The sequence below is a fragment of the Lacerta agilis genome, chromosome 16 (genome assembly GCF_009819535.1).
Source record: "Lacerta agilis isolate rLacAgi1 chromosome 16, rLacAgi1.pri, whole genome shotgun sequence".
Lineage (NCBI taxonomy): Eukaryota > Metazoa > Chordata > Lepidosauria > Squamata > Lacertidae > Lacerta > Lacerta agilis.
The window spans coordinates 29,145,168-29,158,829 of NC_046327.1; the positions used below are offsets into that span (position 1 = coordinate 29,145,168).

Genomic DNA, 13,662 nt, shown 5'->3' on the forward strand with positions numbered 1-13,662 from the left:
TGTCCTTGGAAGGAAGGGTAAAAGGATCTGACAGGCAACTCGCTGCATGGATCCTTCCACGGTTAAAAAAGGTGCTCTAGTTTTAAATAAGGTAACGGTCATTAGTCTGTTTCCCGCTTAAACTTAGCACAGTAACAGGATTGTAATTGGTTGATATGCTTGTTATGACGTTGGTTGACCCTTCAATAAATAGCCGCCACTCCCTGTTGTGGTGTGGAGAAAGCGCGAGGCAAGCCGAGTAAGATCATCGTTGCGTGGCAAGCATAGAGAGAAAGAGAAACTGAAACCAACCACGCAGGGTAGTGGAAGGCTTCTTCACCAGACTGCAGTCTCCTTTGTGTTTATTTCATTTTCGTTTCAAAACCTTTTATTTGGCTGTCTAGATTTTGGCCATCATTTAGTTTAGTTCTTCTTCTTCTCCGGAACCTTTGGAACTCACAGATGCTTGCAGAAAACTTCCGAGGCAATCAACGATTTTCCGAACTCACAAGCTAAACCTTCAGATCGTAGCCAGCGAACCCTTTTCACGGCGCGGTGGGAGCGGGAACTCCAGCATTACCGGCCATCCCATCTGCTGGCTACCCCCACACACCCCATGGGCAGTTTTTAAAGATGCTCCTTGGTTATTTGACCTTCATAAATTCCATGCTCTCAGGGAGTATTCTGGTTAATTTCATGAGTCTTTTTTTTTGTTTTTTGTTTTGGTCTTCATCCAAACGGCAAACTTACCACTCCCCCCCCAAAAATTAGTAAAATGCTCCCCCTGCCCCCAATTTCACCACCCACAAATAGGAATTTCTAGGAGCTCGTTTTTCACTCAGCCCTATAATACACACCCCTTTCCCTGCATTCCCGCCAGCTGTGCCCTGTCAACCATATGGCTGGCATGCCGTCCCAAGCTTCTGTGGAAGTAGAGCGATCCCTGCAGAGGCTTAGGAAGGAAGCCTCCCCTTTCCCTGCATACCCGCCAGCTGTGCCCCGTCAACTATATGGCTGGCGGGCAAGCAGCTTCCTTCCCAAGCCTCCGTGGGAGGAGAGCGATCATGGAAGGGGCATGGGAAAAGGTCAACAACTCTGGGTAATGTGGGGGGGGGGGCGCCGGAGGGATCTTGGCACCACGGCGCCCTGTCTCACATGGGGTGCCATAGGTTCACCACCACTGGTATAGCCTTTCTTTGGGCATGGTTCTGAAAGAACTTAAAGTGTCAGGTTTAAATTATATGAATACTAGCTGACCGGGCCACGTGTCGCTGTGGTTTTTTTATGGGTTTTTTAATGATTGTATTGATTTAGTGAAATTGAAGAAGTTCCCCTGTTCAACTTCCATCTGCCCCTTCTCTCCTCCCTGTTTTCAATTACCCTCTTTTCTGTCCCCACCTTGAATGATTTTGTGAAATTGAAGAAGTTCCTCTGTTCAACTTCTGTCTGCCCCTTCTCTCTCCCCTCCTCAGCTTAGTAGTGAGATTTGAACCCTGATCTCTCTCTTAAATGCCCCTTTAATAGAATTAAACCCTTGCCCTAGATTTACTATCTCCTTCCCCCCTCTGGAAACCTGATACATGGTACAGTCCGCTCTGGAATTGAGTCTGGGGTCAGAAGGGACCATAACGATGCAAGGGGGGGTGATGGGGAACTGGAAGGGTCCTTATACATTTGTGTGCGGCGCTTTTTCCTCTTCTGATAACTGGAGTTTCGTTTGTAAAGCAATACAGCAGTGCAGAAAGGATAGTGTGTGGAGACAGGTTAGGGAGCGAAGCATAGTTGCTGAGCTTTTTCACCCTACATTCCCCCCCCCCCCGCCATAAGGAATGGTATGGCCTGGGCCTAAAAACCTTTTCCCGCCTGGAGCTTAAACTACTAAGAACGTTTCTGGCTGGGGAAGGAGAGTTTAGGCCTTCCTCTTAACTGTTTTTTTTTTGGCGGTAAGGCCCTTGGCAGAGGCTAGGGCTAGGGAGATTAATAGGGGGTTGTCCCTGCTGTCTGAAAATGGCTGACTGAGGTGAAGGAGGTTTTTTGGTCGGTGCACAGTCTGTGACGCTGCCCTGTGATGAGCCTTTCTATTGGTTGTTGTTCAAAGTCTTCAGTTCTGTTGCTGGTGACACATAATGTGTGTGCCAACTTTTTGCCTTTATTCTATATTTTAGGCATGACAGGTGTTTTTTTATTAATTTTTATTATGCCAGATCCTTCCTCGATGGTCAGGTTATGCTTTGTCCTAATTTGATGCTGTTTGGTGCAGCGGTTACGGAGCAAGGTGGTGTCACGTGCGCACGCAATGGGAACATTTTTTTATATATAGATGAATGCTAAAATAAATGCATATTGAAAAATTGCAATGCTCTACTGTGGTACCACTGGTAACAAAATTCGTTCCAGAGGTCCGTTCTTAACCTGAAACCGTTCTTAACCTGAGGTACCACTTTAGCTAATGGGGCCTCCCACTGCTGCCTCGCCGCCGCCTTGCAATTTCTGTTCTCATCCTGAGGTAAAGTTCTTAACCCGAGGTACTAATTCTGGGTTAGCAGAGTCTGTAACCCAAGGTGCCGCTGTATTTTATACAAAATATATTGTTACATCCTTGCCAACACATTACAGAAAGCAAATGTCAGAACAAACCACATGAAAGCAAAAGAGCAGAAATTAAGTGTGTCTGGTTACATGAATTCCAACTTTTGAAAAAGCAGCATACCGGTATATGATACCCTATTTAAAAATAGTCATTAAGGGGGACAAGGAAGGGCAGAAATAATTACGTACACAAAGATAAGAAGAAATGGACACAAAACTGACCCCAACCATTCAACAAGAACAATTTTGACACTTCAGTCTCACTCAGCATTTTATGAGCTTGAAATAGTTCTGCATGAATGTTTGGTAGTGAAAATAAGGGCTAGGATTTGGGAGAAAACAACAGTAATTGTTAGAAACGTTTCCTTTGTTGGGGGTTGAATGATTACAGGTTCATTTATGAGAAAATTCTCACAATCCAATTTATCTTCCAGTGATTTACTAAAAAGAAAATCAAAGTTGTTGGTAAATGTTAAGCAAGGCCACATTTTTCCAAGTGAATATTCCAAATACAAATGGATTTTAAAATAGATGAGAAAAAGCTACAATACTATTTGAGGCATTCTTTGTCCATTAAACGAAACATATTTGTTGGGTTTTATAATTGCTCTTCAAAGTGGATAACACTTTATTTTCAGATTCTTTGGGTGCAGGAGCTTTTGCCAAATGATTTCCTAAGCGCTATTTGAACATCTTTGTTTCTCAGGCTGTACACCAAGGGGTTCAACAAGGGAGTCACCATTGTGTAAGAGACAGTAATAAAAATAGTCTCATCTAGCGTGTAACTGGATTTGGGCCCTAAATAGATAATGCCAGCACACCCGAAGTGCACTACGACCACGATAAGATGGGAGGCACATGTGGAAAATGCTTTTCGTTTCCCAGCTGTTGTGGGGATTTTCAAGACAGTGTTTGCAATTAAAATGTATGAGAGAAGGATGAACAGGAATGCACAAATTACAACCAAAACACAAATAATGAAAATGACAATTTCACCTATATAGTTTCGGCCACAGGCTAATTCAAGCAAAGGTGCTAAATCACATAAGAAGTGCTTAAGTTTATTTGGCCCACAGAAAGGCAAGGTAAATATGATTATAGTTTCTGTGGTGGAGAAAAGAAATCCAGTTGTTGCTGAACAAGCCACCATCTTGGTGCAGAGTCTTGGATTCATCAGAATCTGATAACGTAAAGGTTTGCATATGGAGACATATCGGTCATACCCCATGACTGCTAGAAGCATACAATTTGTGCATGCAAAGCCCAGGAAAATGCACATCTGAGTAGCACAGCCAATGAAGGAAATGGTCTTCTTCTCTCTTAGAAGATTTGCCAGCATATTGGGGATAATGACAAGTGAGTAGCAGATTTCTGAGGAGGAGAGGATGCAGAGGAAGAAGTACATGGGGATGTGGAGGCTGCGGTCAAGCCATATCGTAGTGATGATGATTATATTTGCCATCAAAGTTAGCAGGTAAATTAGAGAGAAAACCAGAAACAATGGAACCTGCAGGTCAGGGAAATTGGAGAACCCAGCAAGGATAAATTCTGTCACCGCTGTTTGATTTTCTCTTCCCATTGATGCAGCATCTGAAAATAAACTTTAAAAGTGTTACAGATTGCAACAGTGCTCATCAGCTGATGTTTTATACAAAAATACTGGGGGGGAGGCCTGTTCATTAGATGATTTTTTATTTTTTGTTCTTTATTAAGTTTACGTACCGCCATTCAGCTGACTATCACAGGCCACTTTACAACATAAAAACACAAAATGCATAACGTGACAGTAAAAGATGCAATAACAATAACAAATTAAAGAACAAGCCATTTGATGTGCCTTAAACAGCACACCATACAGCCGCATGAGAAAAGACATCTCCATTTGCCATGTGCAACCAGCAACATAATTGTGTCACCCCTTACATCAATTATTACATTCACTTTACCAACAAGTCTACATTGAATGTTTGATAGTGTAGCTCCATTTCGAGGAATCCTGGGAATGTCTGCCCCTAAGTTAGTGAGGCATTAGAGCCAGTTTACAAAACTGCATTTTCCATAGAACTAAAATTTTATCAATCAGACAACATCTTGGTTTATGAAAATTCTGTATTCTTTTAATTGAAATAATCCTGCTGTGAATGAATGTTGGCTACAGCCCACAAACTGACGAAGCAGTGGAAGAGTTTGAGACCTCCCAATATTCCCGTCAATTGCAGAATTAACAGCATCACAAGGCATAACTCTGAACACCACTAGAATCTTTTCCTGAGGATCATGCCTATTCTAAGCTGCCTTTTTAAGAGTAATACATTCAGTGTCTATTCCAAATTGTAGCAGCACTCCAGGGTCTCAGGTTGCAGTCTTCACTAGTCCTGGTAAGCTACCTCATACCCTTATCTGGGGCCATCTGCATGCAAAGCAGTAGCCCTAGCATTGAGCATGAAGCTTGTGCCCAAGATAAAGAAAACTCTGGTGCCTTGAAACTGTTCTTATTTCCCTTTAAAGTGGCATAGAGAACAGTTTCTGAAAGGCTGAATGAATGAATTCAAATCAAAGCTGCAGAACCTCAAACCACAACAGACTTACAAGGAAGCAGGTTGGATGTTGAGCTCTTCCAAATGACGGCAATTTGCCACAATATCCTTTTTATGATGTTTCTACTGAGCATGGAACAATGTAAACAAGTTTATAAATCCCACCAGATATTATCTCTATGGTGTTTCAAAACATAAAATAAATCAACCATCTTATTATCAATGGGAGTTGTTAAAATCGACAAATAATAATTAACAATACATGTAATTTTATTGGGTGTATTTCCCCCCCTAATTCTGTTAACTTCATCTCTATATCAATACATTTCATTATGTTTACTTGTTTTCCATTTTTTTATTTTATCATGATGAATATTACAGATTGTTTCTGTGTAAAGTGCAATTAGGTCTTTCTGTTTAAGTGGTGTGTGAATATTGTTTAATGTACAGAACAAATGGCTCTGGGGTAAGCTACACCCATATTCAAAAAGGCAGGGGACGTTCCATCTACTACCACAAAACCTAACAAGGGTACTGAAGGGTACTGAAGACATCAGGGTTCAAGGAGATGAACATAAACTTAATATATTTTCACAGATTTTATATTACTGATGCGCTACAATCCAAGCTAAGACCCTTTTCCTTTGCAGAGGATACTAAATAATTTCATGGCAGTATCTGCATTCTCAACGACTTGTGGACCCAGGTGTTCAATCAAATTTCTATTATTGTGGGTCAAACCTTGGCAATGGATCCAGATTTGGCATTACTTTCTCTAGAAAGCAATAAAACCAACCATTGACCGCTAACCTCTTGTATTTATGTTAGCAGCAGATAAAATCTCCATTGCCAGTCACTGGAAATCCAGATCCCCATCCCGGAATGCTTGGTTTGGAAGGTTATGGGACATTGTGCTCTCTGAACGCTTAACATACCAGAGAGGGCTTAGTGGCGGGGAGAGAAAAACAGACTGTTTCCATTCCATTTGGTAGCTCTTTCTATCCTTTGGCAACGCTGAGGCAATAGTTGATATTATATGGTGAACACCTGTCTTGGGAATCTACGTTTTGAGCTGCATTGCAGTAAAAGTCCTTTTTTCCATGGTTGTTTTTGGAATCATAGAATCCTAGAGTTGGAAGGGACCCAAGGGTCACCATTGGCAGTGCTGAGGACCGCAGGGCCTGCTCCCTCACAAGGCTTTTCACCAGGCCCTCACACTTCCAGCTATAAAGGGACTCCTCTGGCAGAAACTGCCTTCTTGGCTGTTGAACCCACTATTGGGCTCATCAGCTCCATCTACCAGAGCCTGTCTTCACGTACAGGGGGAGTACTCCTTGACACACAAAGACACACACAAACACAAATACACACACAGGCACTACAAGTAATCCAGTAACTTCTTTCAATACTGCCTGCCATTCACATTCTCCCCAGGTAACAGCTGGCTTGCTCTGCTCAGACTCATGTGAGGAAAAACACTTCAGTCTCAGCACTTTATGAGCTTGAAATGGTTCTGTGTGAATGTTTGGTAGTGAAAATGAGGGCTAGGATTTGGGAGAAAACAACAGTAATCTTTAGAAAAGTTTCCTTTGTTTTGGGGCTGAATGATTACATGTTCCTTTATGAGAAAATACCCACAACCCAATTTATTGTCCAATGATGTACTAACAAGAAAATCAAAGTTGTTTGTAAATGTTAAAGCAAGGCCACATTTTTTCAGGTGAATATTCCATATACAAATGATTTTTTTAAAAGATAAGAAAAAGCTACAATACTATTTGAGGCATTCTTTGTTAAACTACAAATACGGTATTTGTTGGGTTTCATAATTCCTCTTCAAAGTGGATAATGCTTAATTTTCACATTCTTTGGGTGCAGGAGCTTTTGCCAAGCGATTTCTTAAGCGCTATTTGAACATCTTTGTTTCTCAGGCTGTACACCAAGGGGTTCAACAAGGGAGTCACCATTGTGTAAGAGACAGAAATAAAAGTGTCCTCATCTAGCATGTATCTGGATTTGGGCCTTAAATAGATAATGGAAGCACAACCAAAGTGCACTACGACCACAATAAGATGGGAGGCACAAGTGGAAAAGGCTTTATGCTTCCCAGCTGTTGTGGGGATTTTCAAGACAGTGTTAACGATTAAAAAGTATGAGAGAAGGATGAACAGGAATGAGCAAAACACAACCAAAAAAGAAATAATGAAAATGACAATTTCTCCTATGTAGTTTCGGCCACAGGCTAATTCAAGCAAAGGTGCTAAATCGCAAAAGAAGTGCTTAATTTTATTTGGCCCACAGAAAGGCAAGGTAAATATAATTATAGTCTCTGAGGTAGAAAAAAGAAATCCAGTTGTTGCTGAACAAGCCACCATCTTGGTGCAGAGTCTTGGATTCATCAGAATCTGATAACGTAAAGGTTTGCATATGGACACATATCGGTCATACCCCATCACTGCTAGAAGCATACAATTTGTGCATGCAAAGCCCAGGAAAAGGAACATCTGAGTAGCACAGCCAGTGAAGGAAATGGTCTTCTTCTCTCTTAGAAGATTTGCAAGCATATTGGGGATAATGGCGAGTGAGTAGCAGATTTCTGAGGAGGAGAGGATGGAGAGGAAGAAGTACATGGGGATGTGGAGGCTGCGGTTAAGGCGTATCGTAGTGATGATGATGACATTTCCCATCAAAGTTACCAGGTACATGAGAGAGAACAATAGAAACAACATAACCTGCAGGTCTGCAAAATGGGAAAATCCAGCAAGGATAAATTCTGTCACCACTGTTTGATTTTCTCTGCCCATTGATGCTGCATCTGAAAATAAACTTTAAAGGTGTTACAGATTGCTGGAGTGCTCATCAGCTGGCTTTTCATATAAAAATACTGGGGGAGGGAATGCTTGTTCATAAAATTAGTTTTCATTTTTGTTATTTATTAACTCCTTCAACTGAATATCACGTGCCAGTACAACATAAAAATACGAAATGCATAACAAAACCATAAAAATGCAATAACAATAAAAATTAAATAATAAATCATTTGATGTGCTTTAAACAACACTCAATAGAGCTGCCTGAGAACTGCCTGCCTCCATTTGCCCGATGGCAGAGCTGGGCACAGTAAACAGAACCTACAGTAGCACAACAGTTGTGCAACCAGTGAAACAGTTGTGTCACCCCATAGACATATTACATTCACTTTACCAACAAGTCTACACTGCAGAGTTGAATGTCTGATAGCTCCATTTCAAGGAATCCTGGGAATGTCTGCCCCTAAGTTAGTGAGGCATTAGAGCCAGTTTAGAAAACTGCATTTTCCTTAGAATTAAAATTTTATCAATCAGACAACATCTTGGTTTATGAAAATTCTTTATTCTTTTAATTGAAGTAAATCTGCCGTGAATGAATGTTGGCTACAGCCCACAAACTGACGAAGCAGTGGAAGAGTTTGACCACTTTAGCTAATGGGACCTCCCACTGCTGCTGCGCCGCCAGAGCACGATTTCTGTTTTTATCCTAAAGAAAAGTTCTTAACCAGAAGCATTATTTCTGGGTAAGCGGAGTTCTTATGTAACCTGAAGTGTATGTAACCTGAGGTACCACTAGCACCTTAGAGACTAACTCAGTTTGCTCTTGGTATGAGCTTTTGTGTGCATGCACACTTCTTCAGAGCTCATACCATGTTGGTCTCTAAGGTACTACTGGAAGGAATTTTTTTATTTTTTATTTTGTTTTGATTATGGCAGACCAACACGGCTACCTACCTTTAACTGAGGTACCACTGTATTGGATCTGGGGACTTCTGCATGCAAAGCAGTAGCCCTACCATTGAGCATGAAGCTTCTACCCATGATAAAAAAAGAGTCTGGTGCCTTGATGCTATTCTTATTTCCCTTTAAAGTGGCATAGGCAAGAGTATCTGAAAGGCTGAATGAATGAATTCAAATCAAAGCTGCAGAACCTCAAACCACAACAGACTTACAAGGAAGCAGGTTGGATGTTGAGCTCCTCCAAATGACGGCAATTTGCCACAATATCCTTTTTATGATGTTTCTACTGAGCATGGAACAGTGTAAACAAGTTTATAAATCCCACCAGATATTATCTCTACGGTGTTTCAAAACTTAAAATAAATCAACCATCTTATTATCAATGGGAGTTATTAAAATCGACAAGTAATAATTAACAATACATGTAATTTTATTGGGTGTCTTCCCCCCCCCTAATTCTGTTAACTTCATCTCTATATCGATACATTTTATTATGTCTACTTGTTTTCCATTTTTTATTTTATCATGATGAATATTACAGATTATTTCTGTGTAAAGTGCAATTAGGTCTTTCTGATTAAGTGGTGTGTGAATATTGTTTAATAAATAAAAATAGTGTACAGGACAAATGGCTATGGGGTAAGCCACACCCATCGTCAAAAATGCAGGGGAAGTTCCATCTACAAGTACAGTACAATGCTAGCACAACCCATAAGATCGCACAAGGGTACTGAAGACATCAGGGTTCAAGGAAATGAACATAAACTGACTATTTCCACAGATTATATATTACTGATGCTCCACAACCCAAGCTAAGCCCCTTATGCTTTGCAGAGGATAATAAACAATTTCATGGCTGCATCTGCATTCTCAGGCCCTCACACTTCCAGCTATGAAGTGACTCCTCAGGCAGAAACAGCCTTCTTGGCTGTTGAACCGACTATTGCAGTGGTGTAGGAAGGGCGGGGCGTAGGGGGTTCTCCGCCCCGGGTTCCAGGGGAGGGGTGTGTGCGACGAACCTCCACTTCAGACTCTCCCCTCATTACTAAGTGAATTTTTAATCAGGTGTTCTGGGTCAAATTACAATGCACCCCACCTGTCCCTCTGAGGTCCGTCTGTTATTTCACTTCCCTTTTATGAATAATCTGGGAATTTCTTAGTAACGGGAGTTTTCCTGTCCAGCGGCCGTGGCCGGTTATATCTTCTGTTCTGGGCTTCAGGGGTTAACCTCTCCTTTGCCTTCTGTTCGGGGTCTCTCCTTATTAGATCCCCTCACTATATCAGTTAGCTAAGCCCTCATGGCAACTCTGTGGCAATACCAGGGTTTCCACCTGCTAGCCCCTCCTGAGGGAACTCCAAGACACAAACTATCACCCTTCAGTTTAGTTTTGTCCTTTCCCTGAGTTCACCTCCTCAAGAGCCTATATAACTCGCTGGACCAAATGAACGACGATATTTTCTTAGCTCAACAATAAGAGGTCTTTATTTCTTACAGAACATAACGGTTTCAGTGTTGGTTCATAAGCTTAGTTTCATAACAGTGTAAACTCTTTCTTTCAGCAACATATACACATCTTCAATGATCCTAACCTAACCTGACCTAAACCTAACCTAGCCCCACACCCTCCTTCCTCCAGTCACCACTCTCCCACACTAATGGCTCCTCCCTCCTTTTAAAGAGCGGAATCTCCTGCCTCCCAAGGGGTATCTGCCACTCAAACTGGGGTGCCCATTAACTCCTAAAACACCGTGGGTTTCTGAACATCCCCTAACTTAGATCTGATTCATTACACTCCCCGGCCCCTCCCCCATCGCCCAGCACCCCCACAACCCACTGCTCGCTTGCCGGCTCACAGCAGTGACGGCCAGATGCATCCGGCTTGTGCTGCTGCTTCCGCGCCGAGCTGGCAAGCGAGCGACGAGTCGTGGGGCTGCCTGACCCGCCGCTCGCTTGCCGACTCGCAGCAGCGCCGGCGGATCCACCACGCATGCCCGGAAATTCCAGGCAGGCACAGTTCATCTGACACGTCATGGAGTCACAGCCCACACGCTGTGATGCCCCGCCCCCAGGGGGTGCCTCCATACCGCCGCCCTGGACAGTGCAGAGGCTTCCTCCGCCACTGGATTATTGGTCTCATCAGTTCAACCCACCAGAGCCTGTCTTTGCGTACAGGGGAAGTACTCCTTCACACACACACACACACACACACACACCCAAGTAATCCAGCAACTTCTTTCAATACTGCCTGCCATTCTCCCCAGGTAACAGCTGGCTTGCTCTGCTCAGACTGAAGTGAGGAAATGGTGCTGAAAAATGGACACCATTCAGACCATTCCCTCCTAACCACAACATACAGTAGAATTGCACCCAACCCCTTCCACACTACTGAATCGTGTCAGACCTTTCTTCAGATATTTCATATTTTCTGAGAGAATCAGCCTGGCAGCTACATTATTCTGGAATACCAACTGAAGGACAACAACCTCACGTGGTCCAATGCAGGAAAATCAGGGGGGGGGGGGAGGAGACCACTCAGACATGCTAACACTTATCAAATTATACATCTAATTAAGTGATGGGCAAATAAAATGTTATAGCCTTTCTTTGGGCATGGTCCTCAAAGTAATTAAAGTGTCAGGTTTAAATTATATGAATATGAATGCTAAAATAAATGCATATTGAAAAATAGCAATGTTCCATTTTGTGTACAATATATTATTACGTCCTTGCCAACACTTTACAGAAAGCAAATGTCAGGACAGACCACATGAAAAAAAGAGAGCAGAAATTGTGCTTGGTTACATGAATTCCAACCTTTGAAAAAGGAACATATATGATACCCTCTTTAAAAAATAGCCATTACTGGGGACAAGGAAGGGCAGAAATAACTATGTATATAAAGATAAGAAAAAATAGACACCAAACTGACCCCAGCCGGAATATACATGTACCAGCCATTCAACAAGAGCAATTTTCACACTTCAGTCTCAACATTTTATGAGCTTGAAATAGTTCTGTGTGAATGTTTGGTAGTGAAAATGAGGGCTAGGATTTGGGAGAAAACAACAGTAATCTTTAGAAAAGTTGTGGGGCTGAATGATTACATGTTCGTTTATGAGAAAATTCCCACAACCCAATTTATTGTCCAATGATGTACTAACAAGAAAATCAAAGTTGTTTGTAAATGCTAAAGCAAGGCCACATTTTTCCAAGTGAATATTCTATATACAAAGGGTTTTTTAAAAAGATGAGAAAAAGCTACAATACTATTTGAGGCATTCTTTGTCCATTAAACTACAGATACAGTATTTGTTGGGTTTCATAACTCCTCTTCAAAGTGGATAATGCTTAATTTTCACATTCTTTGGGTGCAGGAGCTTTTGCCAAGCGATTTCTTAAGCGCTATTTGGACATCTTTGTTTCTCAGGCTGTACACCAAGGGGTTCAACAAGGGAGTCACCATTGTGTAAGAGACAGAAATAAAAATAGTCTCATCTAACGTGTAACTGGATTTGGGCCTTAAATAGATAATGCCAGCACACCCGAAGTGCACTACGACCACGATAAGATGGGAGGCACAAGTGGAAAAGGCTTTTCGTTTCCCAGCCGTTGTGGGGATTTTCAAGACAGTGTTTGCAATTAAAATGTATGAGAGAAGGATGAACAAGAATGAAAAAATTACAACCATAAAAGAAATCATGAAAATGACAGTTTCTCCTATGTAGTTACGGCCGCAGGCTAATTCAAGCAAAGGTGCTAAATCACATAAGAAGTGTTTAATTTTATTTGGCCCACAGAAAGGCAAGGTAAATATGATTATAGTTTCTGTGGTGGAAAAAAGAAATCCAGTTGTTGCTGAACAAGCCACCATGTTGGTGCAGAGTCTTGGATTCATCAGAATCTGATAACGTAAAGGTTTGCATATGGAGACATATCGGTCATACCCCATCACTGCTAGAAGCATACAATTTGTGCATGCAAAGCCCAGGAAAATGCACATCTGAGTAGCACAGCCAATGAAGGAAATGGTCTTCTTCTCTCTTAGAAGATTTGCCAGCATATTGGGGATAATGGCGAGTGAGTAGCAGATTTCTGAAGAGGAGAGGATGGAGAGGAAGAAGTACATGGGGATGTGGAGGCTGCGGTTAAGGCGTATCGTAGTGATGATGATGACATTTCCCATCAAAGTTACCAGGTACATGAGAGAGAACAGTAGAAAGAATTTTTTATTTTATTTTGTTTTGACTATGGCAGACCAACACGGCTACCCACCTGTACACAGATTATATATTACTGATGCTCCACAATCCAAGCTAAGCCCCTTTTGCTTTGCAGAGGATAATAAACAATTTCATGGCTGTATCTGCATTCTCAGGCCCTCACACTTCCAGCTATAAAGAGACTCCTGTGGCAGTGAGGACTGGACCATCGGCTGTGGTGAGGACTGCAGGGCCTACTCCCTTACAAGGCCTTTCCAGGTGGTCTAGGGGGGAAGGTCCGGGCCCTCACACTTCCAGCTATAAAGTGACTCCTCTGGCAGAAACAGCCTTCTTGGCTGTTGAACCCACTATTGGTCTCATCAGCTCAATCTACCAGAGCCTTCTTCGCGTACAGGGGAAGCCCTCCTTGACACACCCACACCCACACCCACACACAAGTAATCCAGTAACTTTTTTCAGTACTGCCTGCCATTCCCATTCTCCCCAGGGAACAGCGTTCTTGCTCTGCTCAGACTGAAGTGAGGAAATGGTGCTGAAAAATGGACACCATTCAGACCATTCTCTCC

The 13,662-nt window shown here is 42.2% G+C and overlaps 3 protein-coding genes across 3 annotated transcripts; all 3 read right to left on the minus strand.

The window, feature by feature from the left end:
- Positions 1–3,114: 3,114 nt before the first annotated feature.
- On the minus strand, positions 3,115–4,147 carry LOC117060796 (olfactory receptor 10R2-like). Its single transcript, XM_033173340.1, has one exon. It carries the CDS (start codon positions 4,145–4,147, stop codon positions 3,203–3,205), a length of 945 nt encoding a protein of 314 aa, XP_033029231.1. The 3' UTR covers positions 3,115–3,202.
- A 2,782-nt stretch (positions 4,148–6,929) lies between these two features.
- On the minus strand, positions 6,930–7,926 carry LOC117060795 (olfactory receptor 10T2-like). Its single transcript, XM_033173339.1, has one exon. The coding sequence runs from the start codon at positions 7,907–7,909 to the stop codon at positions 6,965–6,967; it is 945 nt and encodes a 314-aa protein (XP_033029230.1). The 5' UTR covers positions 7,910–7,926; the 3' UTR covers positions 6,930–6,964.
- A 4,270-nt stretch (positions 7,927–12,196) lies between these two features.
- Positions 12,197–13,089, minus strand: LOC117060838 (olfactory receptor 10T2-like; the record flags this gene model as incomplete). Its single annotated transcript, XM_033173399.1, has 1 exon — positions 12,197–13,089. A coding segment is annotated over one exon (858 nt), but the record flags the coding sequence as incomplete, so codon positions are not given.
- Positions 13,090–13,662: the final 573 nt, after the last annotated feature.